This window comes from Apium graveolens, chromosome 7, assembly GCF_009905375.1.
Source record: "Apium graveolens cultivar Ventura chromosome 7, ASM990537v1, whole genome shotgun sequence".
NCBI classification, from domain to species: domain Eukaryota; kingdom Viridiplantae; phylum Streptophyta; class Magnoliopsida; order Apiales; family Apiaceae; genus Apium; species Apium graveolens.
The window spans coordinates 111,661,289-111,682,168 of NC_133653.1; the positions used below are offsets into that span (position 1 = coordinate 111,661,289).

General features: G+C 36.2%; 2 protein-coding genes across 3 annotated transcripts; both read left to right on the top strand.

Moving 5' to 3' along the window:
* Positions 1-3,752: 3,752 nt before the first annotated feature.
* Positions 3,753-13,497, top strand: LOC141673058 (putative pentatricopeptide repeat-containing protein At1g03510). 2 transcript variants are annotated; one of them, XR_012555791.1, is made up of 4 exons: positions 3,753-5,245; positions 5,339-5,456; positions 9,628-11,392; positions 12,874-13,497. XR_012555791.1 is itself a non-coding variant. In XM_074479797.1 (2 exons), exon 1 carries the CDS (start codon positions 3,787-3,789, stop codon positions 5,215-5,217), a length of 1,431 nt encoding a protein of 476 aa, XP_074335898.1. In that variant the 5' UTR covers positions 3,753-3,786; the 3' UTR covers positions 5,218-5,245; positions 5,339-6,151. The 2 variants fall into 2 exon arrangements, 1 of the variants encoding a protein (XP_074335898.1); XM_074479797.1 differs by lacking the exons at positions 9,628-11,392; positions 12,874-13,497 and having other exon boundaries at positions 5,339-6,151.
* A 1,562-nt stretch (positions 13,498-15,059) lies between these two features.
* LOC141672472 (protein SMALL AUXIN UP-REGULATED RNA 16-like) lies at positions 15,060-15,705 on the top strand. The gene has a single exon (XM_074479089.1). It carries the CDS (start codon positions 15,270-15,272, stop codon positions 15,597-15,599), a length of 330 nt encoding a protein of 109 aa, XP_074335190.1. The 5' UTR covers positions 15,060-15,269; the 3' UTR covers positions 15,600-15,705.
* Positions 15,706-20,880: the final 5,175 nt, after the last annotated feature.

Genomic DNA, 20,880 nt, shown 5'->3' on the forward strand with positions numbered 1-20,880 from the left:
ATTCCCATTTTATGTAATACATAATGTGCAAATTCTATGTCTGAATTTTGAGGCGTATTTAGAACAAGTCAGCGTACTGTTCATTTCATTTTTACTGATTACATTTTTGAAAATCCAAATAAAAGTCATACAAATTAAAATAACAGTTCCAAATATAATGAAGTACATATAGAAAGCCTACGAAAGAGGTGCAATTGTTCTAACTACTAAGACGACAATCATTGACAATACCTGCCACCGGTGTGACAGATCCTCCCTTGGCCCTTCACCGCTATGGGGGGCTGCTGCCTAACCTGCACATCATGAGCCTCTTCATCATCATCCTCACGAACGATAAGGGAGGCATATCTATTCCCCAAAGTATTATGCGACATAAATGGCTGAAAACCCTTCTTCGGTGTCGAAAAGGAAGATCCACTGACATATGTCCCACCCCAGAAACCCTCACCAGTCTGAGAATGCTGAAAAGTAAAGGGATGAGTGCCATCAAAATCCTGAGTAGTCTGTGCAAACCCCTGATAGGTATGCTCCCTATGAGAACCAGTAGAGCCACGGCCCTGAGAAGTATGCTCCCTATCATAACCAGTACATCCACGGCCTTGAGAAGTATGCTCCATAAGAGATCCAATAAATCCCTGCCCCTGAGAAGTCTGTCCAAGCCCATGATAGGTATGATGCGTAGTAGATACAGTAGATCCATGCCCCTGCGAAGTCTGCTCCCAAGGAGATCCAGTAAAAGCATGTCCAGGTGATCCGTCCCTAGCCGTGGCCCGACCCCACGGTACATATCCATCCAAGGGAGCTGGCCTAGGGTGAGGAAAAGGTACACTAGTACTACCACCTTTAGTACGAGGTCTTCTACGTCTAGTAGACATCATGGGAGGTGGGTGGGGGCGTTTCTCCTGTAGGAGATGGAACCCTGTGTCATCTAGTGTAACTTTCATGCTCTGTAATGCAATATCGATAATAGGATCATCAGCTACCACCTCATAACGTTGTATCTCATGATAAGCATTGGATAAACCCTCAGCCTGTTTGAAAATAAATAAAATATTAAAAGAAGGGCATAAATTGACGGGGAAAGGCCATATACAACTTTGAAAATAAAAAGTAAAGACTTACAGTTATAGAAAGAAGCCCCTACGACCCAAAAAACCTTCTTCGTAGGCCCATAGAGTGGGATTTATCATGTATCGACGAGTCACTCTGTCATACCATGTGTGATATCCATCACCGGACATGGGTCTCCTGTTCGGCATATATGTTGGTGCTGCAATGATGCTCTCATGTCGCTTCTCCCAACGCTCAATAACATTCTCCATACTCAAGTGCCACCCACTACTACTGCCATGGAAAGTATGATGATCAGTGTGTGGGGAAGCACTAGGGATCTGCTGCAAAAAACCAAACTGTCGAGTGACGCGATCAGTATAACACCACTCCACAATACGCATGTATATGAAGGGAGAGGGGGCGCTCATCAGCTGTAGCTCGTCAGCTGGGATGTCATGGGCCTGCGGTGTAGAGTCACCGTAGGGCATCCATATAAAGGAAGAGTCAACCATGTCTCGTAACGATATCTACGATATGAATGTCTCTGCACATGTACAACTTCCACTGGGACCATCCACCTGAAACAATTTTGCATTTTACTAAGTTATGTTCATGAGAAGTATGAAATGGAGGAATTTTTGTACTTTAGTTATTTACCTAAATGCACGGGGATGTCGCATGATATAATTTCCTCGATGTCTAGGAGCTAACCTTGTGAAGTGCTCATATATCCAAACCTAATGTAAATAGGTAAAAAATAATAAAATAATATACCATGCGATTATAACAGAAAATTCCAAAAGTGGTAAACAGTAAAATGACATGTACCATCTGTCATAGCACTCAGGGCCACGACCCGTGGCCATCGCGTGATACTCGGTGGAGTAGGTACGCCTCGACCCACGGATATGGGGAGGGAGGTCATATGCATACATCCCTCAGATACAAGAGGATGGGGATGTAGATGATGAGATGGCTAACAAGGTTGCGGATCCAAAGTTTGATCAGTATGTAGTTAACCTTGCGGATGACTAAAAATTTTCAGCTTGTTTCATTATCCCCTATTTAGTTTCAATGTATTTTTCTCATTCTATGTTTACTTATTCAATGTTCACTTGCAATGTAGTTTGTTCCCCATTTCAATGAAAAAGCACTCATCATTACACTTATTTGTCTATAACATTACAGAAACTTCTGGACTCATTGTGATAACATTCCCAAAATTCATGACAATACTGTTATTAAGATACCCTGTTCGGGGTTGAAACACTATCTCCGTTATTGATGATTTTTTTTTTCATATATTCATGAAAATGGCTTTCGGGAACACAATAATTTCTCGACTACCACAATACCTTCTTTGGAGGTAGGAAAATCATATATATGTATATATATATATAATTTTTCAATTAAAATAAAACTTACCCACTTCAAATAGATTTACAAAACTTGTGAAATAAGAAAAAATTAATGCAAAAAAATTATTTTTCAAATTTTATGTACAACCCGAAAGCTCACTCTTCGTTATACTTGTTCACGTATCCTTCTAACCAACCATTTTCGAGTGTCAACAAATATATCTTCATTAATTTTTTTCTTGAATTTTTTTGTCAAAGTGGAAGTAGTGGACTTTTACTGCATTATGAGGCAAAAAAAATATTATAAACCAGACTACGCCACTTGAAATGGCGCAGCATACTTTAACACCAAAGTGGCGTATTGGCTTCCTTTTGCAAATTCAGTTTCAAAGTAGATTATTTTTCCAAACAACCCACTCAAAGATCCCAGAGCCAAAAATTTGAAGACGATCGAAAAGAAACATACTCATTTATAGTTCTTGTACACGGCTTTGAGTGTGGATAAATGCTCTCATGCTCGCAGTCTTACCTTCCTTTATTCAAGATAAAGCATTCTGAAACTTAAAAGTTGGATTGTGTGATATGATCCAAACTCCAGCCAGCTTAATTAACTTAAAATTGGACATGAACCGGATTTACATTGCCCGAGTCAATTAATTATGAAATACCGATTTTGTCCTGAGCCATGATCATTCTAACAATTATAGTTCAACACTTGCACAAGCCTACTTTGTTCAGAGACATGGTCACATGCACGTTTATGATTCCAAAAGCTGCATGTTTTTGACGACCAAAAGAGGTACGGGGGGCTTTCCATTTATAAGAAAGCTTTGAGCAAAAATAATGTACTTGTGATTAATTAATAATTGTGAAATTAGTCCCTCCGCTTTAGTGGGTTGCTTTGCTCCAAATACATTAATTCTGGATCTTTCGTCTCATTTCATGGACTCTCATGGTCAGTCTTATCATCAGCAACTTCACTAATACGTTGTACCCATATTATATACTACGTGTTTGATGTGCGATAACCTTGCTATAAAAATTGGTTGATTTTTTAAAATTATCGATAAATTGTTCAAAAGAATTTGTTCGATTTGACCGGTTTGACCAATTTTTGATAAATCGTTAATAAATTATCCGATTTTCAAAAATTGTCCAATAAAACACAAATCGATATATCAATCAAATAATTATGATTTTCGAAATCTATAACATTAACAATAACCGGCGCACAGGCATGCATTATTTGCTCTGTTGTTTGGGCCAACAACAAAATGCTATTCATGTATTAATTTATTATATTATTTTTAAATTTACTGAGTTTAAAGAATATATCTATCTCCCTCGTTTGTTGAAAGCTGTGCCCGCCAAAAATATGCACACCCAGTATGCAGCAGCTAATGTCGATTCTCTTGTTGCACATCACTTGGACCATTTTTCCCGGATTAAAAACATCTCTGCACTAAAAAAATTTCATGCACACCTTCTAAGAACAGGCTTATTCTTTTTCTCTACCAATCTTCAATCCAAGCTCATATTTTCATACACAAATTGCATTCATATAACTCACTCAATAACCCTCACTAACTTCTTCAACTACATTAATCCTGCTTCCCCATTACCTTTTAATTTCATTTTGTCACACTTTTGCAAACACGGGTTTTATTCTTTGGCTGTCCAAACTTGTAGTTTCATGCATTTTCGTGATGTTGGTATTGATACTTATGCTGTGTGTAGTTCTTTAACTGCTTCAAGTTGTATTAAAGATGCTAACTTTGGGAAGTTAATGCATGCCCATGTGGAGAAATCTGGGTTTGGCTCTAGTGTGTTTGTGGGTAGTGCTTTGGTTCATTATTATGTCAAATTGTTGCTTTTTAGTGATGCAGCTTCCATGTTTGATCAAATTCCTGTGAAGAATACTTGGTGTGTGAATGCGCTTTTGTCGGGTTATGGTGAAGGTAAAATGTGGGGTGAAGGGCTTAAGTTAGTGCAAGGATTGCCTAGATTAGGTCTGAGTTGCGATAATTTTACATTGACGTCTGCGTTACAGGCATGTGCTGGACAATGCAGGATAAAGTTAGGGAGGGAGGTGCATGCGAAAATTTTACGGACTGTTTGTGATGTTGAAGATGATGTGTATTTGCAGAGTGGTTTGGTTGAGATGTATGGTAAATGTGGATTAATTGAGAAAGCTTGGCAAGTTTTTAGTATGGTGGGATATGAAAGGGAAGGTAAAAGAATAAGGGATGTTGTTTTGTGGACATCAATGCTTGGTGTCTACGGAAGAAATGGTAGTCATAAGGATGTGATACTATTGTTTCAAGAGATGTTGATGGAGGGAATCAGGCCAGATGAAGTAGCGCTCATCACTGTTTTATCAGCTTGCAGTCACACAGGTCAAGTGGATCTTGGAATTGAATATTTCAAGTTCATGAAAAGCTCTGGTTTATCCCTGCTACCAGAGCACTATAGCTGCCTTGTTGATTTGTTTTGCAGGGCTGGTGAGCTGGATAAGGCATGGACACTTATTGATGATATTCCACATTACGAAAATGTCCGCTTCACTGTTTCTTTGTGGGGAGCATTGCTGAGTGCTTGTAGTGATTATGGAAATGTGTCTTTAGGTAAATTGGCTGCTCAAAGAGCACTTGAACTGGACCCTCAAAATGTTGGAATATATGTTCTCTTATCAAATATGTATGCGAGGCATCAAATGTGGAAGGAAACTGATGATCTAAGAGATTTTATCAAAGACACGGGACTAAAGAAAGATGTCGGGACTAGTCGGATAGAGGTCACAAATTAAAGTGAGGCAAATGCTCACATGTAATCAAGTATGCCGTATTCAAATTTGGTATCTTATTTTATTAAATAGTATTCTACTTAAAATTGCACTGTCGCTTTCAACTTCATTTTTTTTGCACAAGGGTGGCAGTTGGTTAGATCAGAGAAAAAACAATCATTATGATCACACCCTAGATGCAGCAACAGAAATTGCATCCATGAATGGAACCGAGAAACCAAGCAATAATATAAAAAAGTGAGGTATGTATACCCTCCTTGTAGCTGATCAAGTTTTAAGATTGTATGCACTGTTAGAAGGAGCATATATGTAGTTATTAATATGGCTGAAGTGGCACTTCATTAGATGGATGTTAGTTACCGGCTTACCGCTTATGTATGTATTGATTATTTTTGGATACATTTGTAAACGTTTAGATTCTTTGCAGTATCAATATTTTGAAATTCGATGGCTCGATAGATAAAATAATATTCTAACTGTCAAGACAAATGGGACAGTCTCTTATGCAAATGGGACAGTCCCTTTACAAATGAGACAGGGTATGGGACAGTCTCAATTACACTGCAGAAAATAGATAACAGAAATAAAATGCAGAATGCTGAAAACTGAAAAGTAAAAACACCAGAAGTTTTCACTTGGTTCGGCCCCTACACCTAGTCTATGGCCTACATCCAAGTCCCCATGCCAACTAGCGTAGAGAATGTATTATATCAACTTTAATAAAAGAACTTACAGTCTTTTCCTTGATTACAAATATAGCACCTGAAAGAAACCCTTTCCCAAGCTACCTTGCTACCTAGCCCACTGCTATTCCTTAGCCTTCTAGCTACCTTGCTATACTTTGAAATCAAGCTTGCCACAACCCGGCACAAAGTTGATATGAATACACAAGTACAAGAATAAACAAATTGATTACAACTCAAACTAGGTTTCTTGTTTTTCTGGATATGAATATCTCGGGTATGAAACAAGAAAATGATTTCAGATGATGAAAGATTCTCGTGAAAGTGTTAGCTACAAATCTGAAATGAAGAGTTGTATTTATAAGCAAAGTTCTAACAGATTTATTTTCAAACACAAGATAAGGTTGGAAGATAGGTTTGTTTGAAAATATTTGAATAAAACTTTGAAACTAATCTGTTAGTACGTTGAAAAAGATAAATCAAGTAAAGATAAGGCTTGAGAGATTTAAACTTGATTTATAAGATAAGGTTTGTTTGAGATAAGGTTTATCCAGATAAACAAGATATACATAAAACCCTAACAAACCTAATCCTGAGAAATAGTCTCCTGGAAAATCTGAATCAACTGCATTCTGCAATATCTGAACTCTATTATTCTGTTGCGTTGAATTCTGGAAATCATCATAAATCTTTGTATTCCAACATTCTCCCCCTTTTATGATGATGACAAAGAGAACATAAATGCTCCCCCTATCAAAAACACTAAAGGCCTGTAAAACAAAGTTAGATACAACAGAATATATTGCAGTTTATAATATGTGCAATCAATATGAGAATGAGACAACTAAAGACTGAATGAGACACAAGATCAATATGCATAAAAGAGACAGTCTCAAACATTAAACACTTAAAACATAACAACCCATCCATAAACCAGGATGTCCAGTTGTTATCTAAACACATCACGAAATCAATCCAACAGAAACACACAAAATCATCCAAAACATCCCCATCAAAAACAAAGTTCAAACACCAACACACCCAGCAAAAACATAGTCTGAAAAACCAAAATGAACAAACGTCTTAAAACACATAACATCACACATAACATCATAACAATTTCTCCCCCTTCATCATAAAAGGGGTCTCTAATCAGAATCGTCATCAACATGAACTGGAGCTTTGCCTTTGCCTGAACCAGAAGCCTTGTTCTGGGATGGAGGAAACACTGGAGCTGAGCCGTACTCTGAAAATAGCTTGTCAAAAGCGTCCTGAGCTGGTGCCTTCCCGTCCCTTTCACGAAGCCAGTCAAAAATCTTTGCCTTGTATTCTTCTCTGGTCATACCAAAAACTGAAGGTGGAGGAATGGCAGGGAGTAGCAGAGGAGCAGTGATTTGTTCTCGGCAACTAGGGCTTCTTCCTTCATGGGGTCATCCATTTCACTAAGAACTTCACTTAAAGCTTGCTTTAAATAAGCATTCTTTTCTTTCAACTTCTTAACCTGAACCTGCAAATTTAAAATAGATGAAGATATATTTGAATTATACTTAATATTCTGTACCTCATCATTATCACTGGAGTTGTCCTCTAGTCCAGCAAAGCAAAGTTGAGCAACTTCATCGTCTGAATCGATCTCCACATCAGATTCATCATCACTCCAGGTAATTAATGCCTTCTTTTTGTTCTTCAGCTTGTAGCAGTGCTTTTTGAAGTGTCCTTTCTTTCCACACTCAAAACAAGTATCCTTGCTTTGATTCACTTTAACCTCCTTGCTCGGATTAGATTTGAAGTCCTTCTTCGGAAACTGTGACTTCATAGGTCGTTTGGAAGTATTCCGTTTGGCAAGAAATTTATGAAACTTCTTTGTTAGAAGAGCAATCTCTTCATCAGAATCATCAGGAGACTCATCTGCATCTGCATTAAGTGCAAGAGTTTTCTTACGAGGAGCTTCATCTTCTTCATCATATCTACGTAGCTGATTTTCGAATTCTTCCAATTCACTGAACAGTGTTAGAGTATCCATAGTCGAAAGCAGTGTTGAATCCTGCAGAATGGTAACTTTTGGAGCAAACTTCTTTGGCATTGCTCTGAGGATTTTCCTATTGATCTCAGATTGAGGAATGATCCTTTCCAGAAGTGAGATGGAGTTCATCAATGTCAGAAACCTCCCTTGAGCATTTCGCACGCTTTCATCTCTTTCCAACCTGAAACCTTCATAGTCACTCATTAGCATACTTAATTTTACTTCACGTACCTTAGACGTGCCTTCATGGCTGACTTTGATCGTATCCCAAATCTGCTTGGCAGTAGTACATGCTGAAACTTTTCTTAATTCTGTAGCTACCATGCCATTGAGAAGTGAGTTCATAGCTTTAGCATTGGAATTCATTGCGTTCACTTCTTCGGGAGAGAGATCCTTGAGAGATTTTGGCTTCCCTTCTTTCATAGGAATTGTGAAACCATTTTCTACAGCATCCCATTCAAATGCATCACGCTGGAGAAAGATTTTCATCCGAAACTTCCAGTCATTGTAGTTTTCAGCATCATGAAGCAGTGGTGGATAATTATTTGAATACCTATCTGGTTGAGCCATGGATCGCTAGCAAAATAAACACTAAAAAGAGAATTAAATGCACCTGCTCTGATACCAAATGAAATTTGATGGCTCGATAGATAAAATAATATTATAACTGTCAAGGCAAATGGGACAGTCTCTTATGCAAATGGGACAGTCCGTTTACAAATGAGACAGGGTATGGGACAGTCTCAATTACACTGCAGAAAATAGATAACAGAAATAAAATGCAGAATGCTGAAAACTGAAAAGTAAAAATACCAGAAGTTTTCACTTGGTTCGGCCCCTACACCTAGTCTATGACCTACATCCAAGTCCCCATGCCAACTAGCATAGAGAATGTATTATATCAACTTTAATAAAAGAACTTAAAGTCTTTTCCTTGATTACAAATATAGCACCTGAAAGAAACCCTTTCCCAAGCTACCTTGCTACCTAGCCCACTGCTATTCCTTAGCCTTCTAGCTACCTTGCTATACTTTGAAATCAAGCTTGCCACAACCCGGCACAAAGTGGATATGAATACACAAGTACAAGAATAAACAAATTGATTACAACTCAAACTAGGTTTCTTGTTTTTCTGGATATGAATATCTCGGGTATGAAACAAGAAAATGATTTCAGATGATGAAAGATTCTCGTGAAAGTGTTAGCTACAAATCTGAAATGAAGAGTTGTATTTATAAGCAAAGTTCTAACAGATTTATTTTCAAACACAAGATAAGATTGGAAGATAAGTTTGTTTGAAAATATTTGAATAAAACTTTGAAACTAATCTGTTAGTACGTTGAAAAAGATAAATCAAGTAAAGATAAGGCTTGAGAGATTTAAACTTGATTTATAAGATAGGGTTTGTTTGAGATAAGGTTTATCCAGATAAACAAGATATACATAAAACTCTAACAAACCTAATCCTGAGAAATAGTCTCCTGGAAAATCTGAATCAACTGCATTCTGCAATATCTGAACTCTATTATTCTGTTGCGTTGAATTCTGGAAATCATCATAAATCTTTGTATTCCAACATATTTGAATTTATTTTTTTCTTAGTTGGTTCACCAGTTTAATGTACTGAACACTTAATACATACATCTCCAGATCCTTCTTTTTTCATGTTCCTCTTCTCAATTACAATTCGTTTTGTTTAATTTTCAGTTCATAAGACTACCATCAAATCAAGCTTAAAGAATACTTTGCGCCCGGAATCGCAAAGAGGTTAATATACATTTACAAAACCAGTACCATCTTTGCTCTCCATGATGCCTTTAAAACTACAAGGTTTAGGAAAATTAAACCAAAATATAGATATTCGACAATTCTCTCGTCATGGTGCCAATCTGGAGTACAAACATTCCTGTTTAAGATCTTTTTAAGAACAATTTAAATTATTTATCTTTGCAAATTGAAGAATTGAAAATATCATATCTCAGATTCCTGATTTATGTCTGTTTCTTTGTATTATCTTTCCTATAAAGGTCCAAACCTTAGCTTTTAGATTTGGTTACCAGAGCAAATAAGTATTTGCAAGTACCAACTAAAAAATCTGAGAAAGACGATGACGTCCTCTCATTTATATAGTGATCAAAGGCTACACCTTTTTAAGTTGAATTCCCATTACTGATAACCCTTATATAGTTATATCCATTTTAAATATGGAAGAACGGGGTTTCACCCTTGAAATTTTAATAATTTAATAAAAAAAATTCATGTTTAGGTTTTCTGTCACATGTACTACTTACTGTTAGGTTCTCCAAATGTTAATTGTATATGAACTCTATGAAACAAGTAGTTAGCTTATATAAAAATTCAGATTTGTATAATCTTTCAACTTTATCGGGGCTTCCATATATAAGTCCATGCATTGATGACTAACAAAGTTGCAGCATGTTATCCTGCAGTATAATCTCAGCTCTGAAAATCTCACCTTTATTTTCCCTGACTCAGATCTTTAGCATAAATTATAGTTGCCATAAAATTTATGCTACATAGTCCAACAAGCAGACCCGGAACAAAATAGACCAACATAAATCACAATATGAACATCATTCGTAACTGTGATCTAAAAATATGTTTCTGTTGATGATGTTAATCGAATAAATTAAATCAATATATGTCTTGCTATTACATGGTTACTTTATGATATAATGTTATTCTAATTGTTTTATCCGTACAATGAGAAGAAAACTATATTGTCAAAATCGCTCAGTGATCCTGTCCGAAGGGTAGCTACCCATAATTGATTCCCCTGCATTTTTACTATATCATCTTCCTCTTTGTCATGAATTAGATGTGCACTTGGAGTTAAATAGACAATCAGAAGCATGTTTTTGTGTTGTACTTTATACTGATTCTTGATAGCTACACATTGCAGTTTGGGCTGTATCAATTTTTTTTTGTTTCATTATAGTGAAAATTATGCTAAGATGCTAAAACAGAACAGCAATGCTTTCCCTTCTTATACCATTCTGTTACTATTATACAGCCAACCACACCGATAGCTAATAGCTGAATCATTGAATATAAAAGGAACCTTGTTTTCTTAGCACGCTCTTTGTTGCTCCTTTTTATGCTTACAAAGGGTGCCTTTTTGTGCTTTATCGGTCATCTATATGCTGTTAATAATCTTCTTCAATATGCTAGCTCACGTCTTGTCTGCAGGTACAAAATGATTATCCAAAAAAGAAGAACACTTAAATACCCATCTCTGTTAGTTTTATCTGTTAGTTTTCACCAGAATTATGAAATTGCATGTGCTAACCTATATTATATATTATAATTACTCTAAATATATGTATATCGACTACTTGTCGACTTTTTACGACTAGTCGGGCGACTTGTCAACTAGTCAATTTGAAGGTACTTGGGCGCCAAGGCTCGACTTGTCGACTTAACAACCATGCGATCATCTTCAAATCTCTAGGTATCTTGTTATTCATGCTTCATGTAGTTATTATTAGCAAGGAATTCTTTATTTATTTTTCCTATTTGTATTGTTTGGTTTTTTTTTGCAAAATAACGATTTGTAAAACTCAGTTTGAGCTGCAGTGCTAGTTTATAGTGATATCAAGTTTAAACACATCCAGAGCTGATGTAGTCTCCCTCTTCTCCATCTCTTATGTGTCCACTATTGGTAGTTGGCATAACTGAGTCATAAGTAAATAGGAACTGCTCATCTGTTGTTTTAGCATGCACTGATGCACATTCAGTTAGACCGCTTGTTTACAAACTTTCTTATGACCTGTGTAGGAACATAAAATTTATATGAAATTCTGAATTTAGTGCACAAATGTATTTAGATTTGGAATTAGTTCATTCACATGGCATTCATATAAAGTACAAGTTTAGAAATTTCAAATGAGAACTTAATTAATGTCACTTGATATGAATTCTACACGTCCAATAAACAATTTTATATTTTTATATACAAGTAAAGTTACCTTATTTCCAACCGAAATTCAAAATGTTGCGAAACAAATTATGGTTTGATGGAATAGTTGTACATACTATATACATCAGTACCTGTAGGAAGTTTTCTCTTTATGCTAAAACTGTAATCCAATCTATCCAATTAATCACTTCGAGTAGGTTGTTTAGGAAGAAAAAAACACTGCTGTGATAATATCTTTAGCGTTGTTAACCTGACTTGGTATGAAATTACATATTAATACAACAGTTATCCTGAATAGGTGAACAAAAAACTTGATTCTAACTTTCCAAACAGTTTGTACAATAATGAGATAAAGGTTCGGTTTAAAGAGTTTCGTAGTTAGTTCTGTTATTCCTTCTGTTTTTCTCCTTCGTACTACTTTCTGTTGCAGTATATGCATTGTTTTTGTGCCATTTTTGTTATTTTCTAATGTTTACTTCCTTGGCTTTTCTATTTAGATCTCCTGTTGATCTTGTGTATATGTTTTCTTTTAATCATTACATTGTTAAGCCTATACTCTTCTGAAAAATCGACTTATATTTTTCTTTTATCAATACATTGTTAAGCCTGTACTCTTCTGAGAAACATACTATCTGAGCATCGAGATAATATATAGAAAAAAATTAATGTCAAAGAGCGGGATATACCTTGCATGTTTGGCTCAATATTGTTTGCCTTGATTTAGTTAGACAATATGTCGATACTGTGGGTGGGTGCCTGGTCGGCTGGTCCTGTTACTGTATATCTGTCAATGAGGCTGATACTATATGGTATATATATAATATATGCATTTTCTTAACTAAAAATCTAATGACAAGCAGATATGACCCAACATAATTCCAAGTTGTTGATTTGCATGTCATGGAATGTTTGTCATAAAAAAGAATGTGTAAATGTCAAACAAAGGAATAATTCATTTATGTTGGCACATATCCATGTCAAGCATTAATTCTCTTTAGCCATATAACATGCAGATACAAGCTCTACAATGTGGTGTTCCTTACCAGTTGGTGATGAGATTATAACTGCTCTGTTTCTGCATCCCAATCGATAGTTCAGTACAAGGACCACATTCAGAAACTGGTCCAAAAAGTTCTGCAAGTGGGCGCGTAGATATAATGCAACGAAAAGAAGTTTGAACCTAAAACCAAGCTAGAACATGTAACATCTAGGGGTGTTGATGGGTTGGGTTGGCCGGGCTATAGGCATTTTTGCAACCCGACTTAACATCCCAGCATACTTCAGCCACACCAGGTCAGATGAGCAGGAGTCGTATTGATAGAGAGACTGTCATCAGGCTGGAAAAAGAGCAAATTCCTTTGGGACGGGGCAAACTGTATATGGTGTTCAATATTGCACATGCATGCATGTATTCCTGAATCTGTGATGTTTAATGCAAAATATAGAGATTGGAATGTGTGTGTGATAGGATACATCATACATTCCATGTGATTCCGGTCAAGGTCTGTAAGTATAATAAGCTCCCCCTGACCCTCTCAGTGTACATTTATAATGTTTATTGATGCCAAAGTATTTGACTGCTGGAACATTGTTTATCCATGCAAGTTGGAGGATTCCTTGGAGTAGCAGTGAACTACTAAAATAAATGAAGTTCATTTATTTTCATAAAGATAAAAAAAAAATGTCCTACGTGAAGAAGAATTTCATAATTCGTATGTGATTATTTTCATAAAGATTTCAACAATTAATAGGACATCTCCATCGTGAACTAATTAAGTAGAGTCCATTAGGTTGGCTGTTGTATACTTAATCCCAGATTTGTCAAAACAGGGTGAAAATTTATAGTTTTCGTTTGCATGTTAGACACACACTCGTGAACCTCCTAAACAATCAGCGGCAAGTATTCCAACATTGCTCCCTCTGTTCCAACTAAAAACAATTTATATTGTTAGGATTCGTCATATTTTTTGGTGAAGTATCAGAATGAAGAGACTATTATTTATCACACAAATTAAAGCTAGATCACAGGGGTTAGTAATCACTAATAAGTCACACTCGAGCCCTCTAATTAAGGGTGGTAATTCTGGCTTTTGAATTACTATATCTTTTTAACACACTCAATTTCGACCGTAGATAACATCATAATCAAACTAACTAGATTTAACTACTTTAAAGCATCTCTAAGTGTAACATCTTAAAGTATTAACTAAAACATGGTTAGCTAAAATTTTATTGAACCTGTAAGCATTTTTGCTCCAGTGGCATTACCTATAATTATTAGCTATAATATTTATAATATTATTTTTTTTATTAATTTTAAATATATAAATAAAAAAGTTTAATTATTTCTTTTTTGTAAAGGAGTTTAATTAATTATGTTTTGTATGTGGAAATAAAATAATATATTTAATAAAAAGATATTTATTATAATATTATAACATTTTTATATTTATATCAATATTTCAAGTAAACATTATAAAATAAAAATGATTAACTATTATGAACATTACTTACATTTAAAATAAAATATATGACTTAAACATATATTAATATATTAGATTTTTTATAAATTTAGTTAACAATAAAATATTTATCACACTTAATATTACATAACATTTTTTTTATAAATAAAAATACAAGCATACATCTATACATCTATACATATAATAATTAAGAAGATATATACATCATTTTCATATTATAATATTATATATTTAAATCTTAAACATGTTATAAAAAATTATAAATAATAAAATTTAGAATAAAATTTAGGTTAAATTAGGGTTAATATAAGTGGAAAAAGACGTGGAGTATTATAGATGATGGCTGAACAATCAACAAATGTGAGTGCTTGTTTTTAATTATTTAAATTTATATTCTCGTTGGAATGTTCCATTTATATTAGGGCAATAGGTAGATATTATACAACAGGTGAATAGCGTTACAATTAAGGGTACTCCAATAAAATATTTATCGTAAAAACTAATATTTGAACTAAATTGCAAAGCTCTTTCTGATTAGCAAAACTATTTGCATAGCGACTTAAATTGGTCCTACCACATGTGTGTCGTCAACTCATAACTGAGAGACAAGAATTATTGTTCATGTAGGGTCTAAAATTCTGTAGGAACCATCTGTAGAAAGATCTTACATTTAAATCGACAAAATTTGGCAACAATGTTGTGTCCACACAGTCACCCATAATCTACACCCGTCGTATGGTTTGCAGTTTTGCTCCTGCCCCCCCGCCCCATACGTTGCCTCTTAACATCTCTTTCGTCTTGATAACCCTTTCCTCTCTCTCTCTCTCTCTCTCTCTCTCTCTCTATATATATATATATACTCTTTTGTTAGATCATCGACTTATTCAAAACCCTCATCTTATCCACTCTCGGTCGTTGCAACATAAATGGCAATCAAAAAATCTGACAACATTTTTCTGCAACCTACTTTCATCAAACAACTTCTTAAGAAATGCTCCAGTTTAGGAAAAAAACAGAAGCCGAATAGCAACGAACCTGGTCTCCCAACTGACGTACCAAAAGGCCACTTTGCAGTTTATGTTGGAAAAGAGAGAACCAGACACGTAGTTCCTATTTCTTTCTTAAATTATCCGGAGTTTCTACGTCTGCTTCAGCGAGCTGAAGAGGAATTTGGATTTAATTATGACATGGGACTAACCATTCCTTGTGAAGGAACGGTTTTCGAGTCACTTACTTCCGTGATTAGGATACTCTAGTGAGTTTAAACACAGATTATAATGTAGCCTCCCTGCTCCATCATGTTTGCTCCTTTCTGTTTCAGTCTATGTTCGGTCAACATATTTCTTCTTATTGGTTTTATGTCATGCACACAGCCAGCTTAGGAACAATTGTAACCGAAGGCATGAATACTTTTTTTTTTATCGTACATAGTTGCTTTGTACAGAAATGTATTTCATAAAATAAATTTCTTTTATTTAATAAAATTTACCGTTTAACCTAAAGATATGCAAGATATTTCCGGAAGAATAGACAATAAAATTTCAATGTCTGCAAGAAGAATTCCTGAAATCCGCATCCACCATATACCTCTTAGACGGAAAAAAATGACTTTGATTTAGTATTCGATAGTTAATATAACCAGCCGTATAAATCAGGACTTTTTTGTCAAGGCACAAATCAGGACTTTAAACTTAAGAAAAAGAAAATCCCACCCTAACCAAAGGAAATTCATTTAATAAGATAAGTCTAAAGTCGTCTCATACTATGTATATCAGTTTTGTTAAAATTATTAAAATAATTTTCCATTAAAATAATCTTACTATGTATATCAGTTTTATGCAAATTTTGAGAAAATTCTTCATGAATGTTATAGTCAAAATTTGGCATCGATCATTTCGGGTCAAAAATGAATCAATTAAAGTTAAATTAGGGAAAAAGAACGGCAATGAGATTGGAGACAACAGGGACGCGCCTTGAAGTGAACGGTGCGCCATCGTTGGTTAAAGTTTTTAATATAAATAACTGATTAGTAAGTTTGAATGGACGCGCTCAGGTATGAAGGACGCGTCCGCTATTGAGGAGGAGATAGAGATGATTTGTTTGCTCAAGTCAGGTAACGAGCATATAATCCACGAGGTCAGGACGCGTCCTACCTAAAGGAGTGTGTTATGCCCAAAAATTGATATAAAAGTTATTTAAATTAAGACTGATAAAATAGTCAAAATTAAGGTACAAATGTCTAGAATAAAGGAACAGAAGAGGTGATCCTTTCTTATGAAAGAAAAGTAGGCGCGTCCTATAGAAAGTGAAGTACGGATGACAAAATAATCCGATCCGACGGATACCCGATTCGAAACCTGAAATTTTGGATTTACCGAACCCAATTTTTTAGATTTGGATTTGGTTATGGATTTAATTTTTAAACCCGAAAATTTTTGGATTTGGATTTGGATATTAGGTATACCGATCCGAAACCCGATCCGAAATCCGAAACTCTATCCGAACCCGAAATCCGAAAAATACCCGAATTATTATTATATATATATATATTAATTATATATATATATTATTAGAATTTTATATATTACACATTATAATATATATATATATTAATATACTTTATACATATTATTATATAATTTTTAGAACATATATTTTTAAATTTATGTTAAAAATTAACTAAATATAAAGTTTAATTAAATATAATTATTCAATCATTTAAACGGGTGATAAAGTTTATAAGGTTAACAAAACATATTTTAGTAATAAATATAAAACACTGGGTATCAATTGAGTTGATTTTTTTAAATATTAGCTATACATATAATAACACAATTAATGATGTGGTGTAGTGTAGTGGTTGAAGATGAAACATTAAAATTCTTTCTCTACAAGTCGCGTGTTCGATCCCAAGTACTTCCACTATCAATAATTATACAAATTTTCAGAATTCGGGTTCGGGTTTCGGGTATGAATATCCTGTTCAAAAAAAATTCGGGTTTCGGGTATACCCGAATCCGATCCGAAATCTGATGGATCGGGTTCGGGTATTCATTTTCGGGTATTTTTCGGGTTCGGGTCGGGTTCGGGTCGGGTTCGGGTATGGATAAAATTTTCGGGTTTGGATATGGATTCTGCAATACCCGACCCGATCCGACCCGATTGTCATCCCTAAAGTGAAGGACGTGCCCTGAATTATGAATGACTGATGGAAATGTGTCCCCTGTAGATATGGAAGGCGCACCCTCACTAGGATGAGGGAGGCGCGCCCTAATGATTGAAAGAAGGATATTGAAGAATTGACTCTTTTTCCCTTGGAAAAGCTTAGGGCGCGCCCTAAGTTTAAGAAGGGCTAGAAAAGAGCTTTGACAAGGTTACTTGTACGGGTTCTTTGGAAGATTCAAGGAAGATGGAGATCACTATTACTAACCTATTTCATGCAGGTACTCTATTGAAGAACTCATTCCTGTAGTGCATCTATAGGAAGACGGTGTCCGTGGTCAGAGACCTCCAGGGGTATGCTTGGACGGAAGGCCTCCTCCTGTAGTCAATGAGTGTCCTCATTGGGGATGTGGGATAAATTCTAGTGTGTGCTTTGGGAGCTCTGTCTCTGTAGTCAACGGGTGTCCTCGTTGGGAGACTTCGGAGTATCCTGCACTTTGCACCAAAAAGTTTGGGATTACTTGTCCCGTAATCTGGTAGGGGCTCCTTATCGGGGAACAAGGATGCGTCCAATATTTGGGGTGAACCACGGCTATACCTGTATCCTCGGTCTAGAGAAACAGTTGGTAGCGGAGGGTTATCCTTGGCCAGGGAGATGCCTTATCAGCGAAGTCTTGAAGCCGCAGACGAGCCTTGGGCCTTTGTGGTTGGGCCTCATCGGCGAACATTCCTAAAGCTAGTAGAAGACGGTTTTTGGTAAATTTCCAACTGGGCCTCGGGACGAGAAATCTAAGCCCGTTAGGTTTTTTGTTCCCCAAGAACTACGTTGGATTGATTCCCTATAAATAGGGATACATAGGCAAATTGCAAGGGGTTAGAAGCGAGAGCGCAAAGGAGCCACCACTAACCCTAAGCAATCTCAGCCACCAATAACCACCACCACCAAAAAATGTTCATATTTTTCAAACACTGTTCATCAGATCCACCGATTACTATTCACGTTTCCGAAAAAGAACCACCGTCACAAATCTTGTTTCCGGCTACGAACCTCAGACTTTTTTGCTCCCAAATTCCTCCGTCAATAAATTGGCGCTAGAAGGAGGGGCTAATCAAGATCTACATCTAGGAGGAAAGACGTCTCAATATTGTGATGGAAGTTTTTATGATGGAAGCTCTGAAGAAGAATCTGATCATGGCTATGACCGCCATGAACCCTACGTTCCACCCATGACTGATCGCCCCACTCCAGATGTTGGGGGTCAGCCGCCTGTACTGATCAGCAACGCTGACTTGTTGGAAAAACTGTATCGTATGGGAGATGCTCTGAACGGTTTCGACTCAAGGTTGAGCACCGTGGAACGACACAAGACCAGAAGGGGCCTTCGCCATAACCGTCCTGCTCACGCACCTGGGAAGGCTCCCACGACTAATAGAGATGTCTTGGCCGGTCGCGGTTAGACTGAAGGTGGACGTGTGCCAATAACCCCGCGACGTCTGAACTATTCCAACGATGTAACTCCGATCTTCGAGCTTGTGGACGAAGATGCTGATGGTCGAGAAATACTGCAGGCAGATAACCAGGGGGTTGCTCACCCACACCGGTCCGGGCGTAGTCTTGAGGAACGTCGATAAGCTGAGTCCATGCCGGACAGTGAACAACGAGGCTTCACAGCTTTAAAGGATCGCTTGGGGATCTGCTTAGGCGACGAAGATCTAAGGATGTTGCTGCTAGAATGACAAAAAAAGGCTGATTGCGGAAATGTGACGCCCCATGGCACAACGCGTGTGCCCCTTGTTATTCCCTAACAATATAATAAGAATTACAGAATGGGGGGTTGAATGTAATTCTGGCTTCTTTTTGAGATTTATGAAAAATGGTTCTAACTCAATTTATATCTAACTGTTTGATTTGCAAAGTGCGGAATACAGAGTTAAGTTAATCAAACATAAAGTAATAAAAACTCAGGTCTTTAAAACTTTCTGGTGGATTTGAATGTATCCACCAGAGATTTATATATATATATATCAAGAGAACCCTGTGAAGCTTGAATAGCTCACAGCTGCTTTACAAGTGAACAACTAAACTTGCAGAGAAATGCTACAGGATACAACGTACAAATGTTTCTCTGAAAATGTGTTTTGCTTAGTCTATTTGTTATTTTTTTTCTACTTGCTACACTTGGTTTATATATCACCAAGTTTATATGATAATAAGACAAGATAATAAAACAAAACCTATCAATTCTAACTTCATGCTGCTTCACTACTCTATTCCAGCATCTTTGAATATCTTCATAATAGCATGGAAATGGTAATGCTTCTTTGTTCTCGAAACCCTGCTAAACAGGCTGCCACATTCCTTTTGCAAATACTCGACGCATGTGACTGTGTTGTCACTATCAATAGATATTTGAATTGATCATTTGTCGGGTACATTCTTGTTATCCGTCCGGTAGCCTTGTTGATCATCCGTCGGGTAGCTTTGTTGATCATCCGTCAGGTAGCCATTTATCACTTGACTCCATTTCATTTGTGCAGAATTACAAGACATCTTATATTTATATTTAATCAACCTATTCTGCACATCTACTAGCAGTGTACATGATTCATAAACTACTACAGAATCTATACAAAATTGTTTGCAGAAATGTGCTACAGTACTTATTGTTATATAAGCTACTCACCCGGTGGATATTAATTAGTCATCCGTCGGGACTATATTGAATCATCCGTCAGGACTGTAATTGATTATCCGTCGGGTGCTACAAAATTCACTAAGTTAAATCTACTAAGGTGTTTTGTTTAGCTTATCATCAAGTACACAACATATCCTGAAAATCTCCCCCAATTTATGTCTACTTGAATTGTAGCCATAAATTAAGAGAAACTTGATGATAACAAAACATCCTAAAGATACAGATTGAAAAGTAGTAGATAAAACTGATAAGTGCTACAAATTGCTGAAAGTTGAACAATGCAAAGTACACAAAGAAATTGCTCACAATTGTTATCAAGATGCTCCTCTAGTCTGAGCAGATAGATCTATTTCCTTGATTGTCTGGATTTCTTCCCAAGCCTTCTGTTATTTTCTTCAATATGATTCTGAAGTTGTTTATGGAATTCAAGTTCATCAGCTTCTGAGAGATTTAGCATTTTCTACATTTCCAAAAGAGTCTCATTGCTAGAGATACTCAATTGGTCCTCCAATATGAAGAATCTTCTAACACCTTTGTCATCCATGAACTCCATCAGCCAATAGGGCCTTAGATGCACTCTCTTTCCTGTAAAAGGAATAGATAGAGTTTTTGGAACTGCATCTTTGGTTCTAATACTCTGTAGTTCCTCAATTTAGAACTATTCTTCTTGCAGTCACAT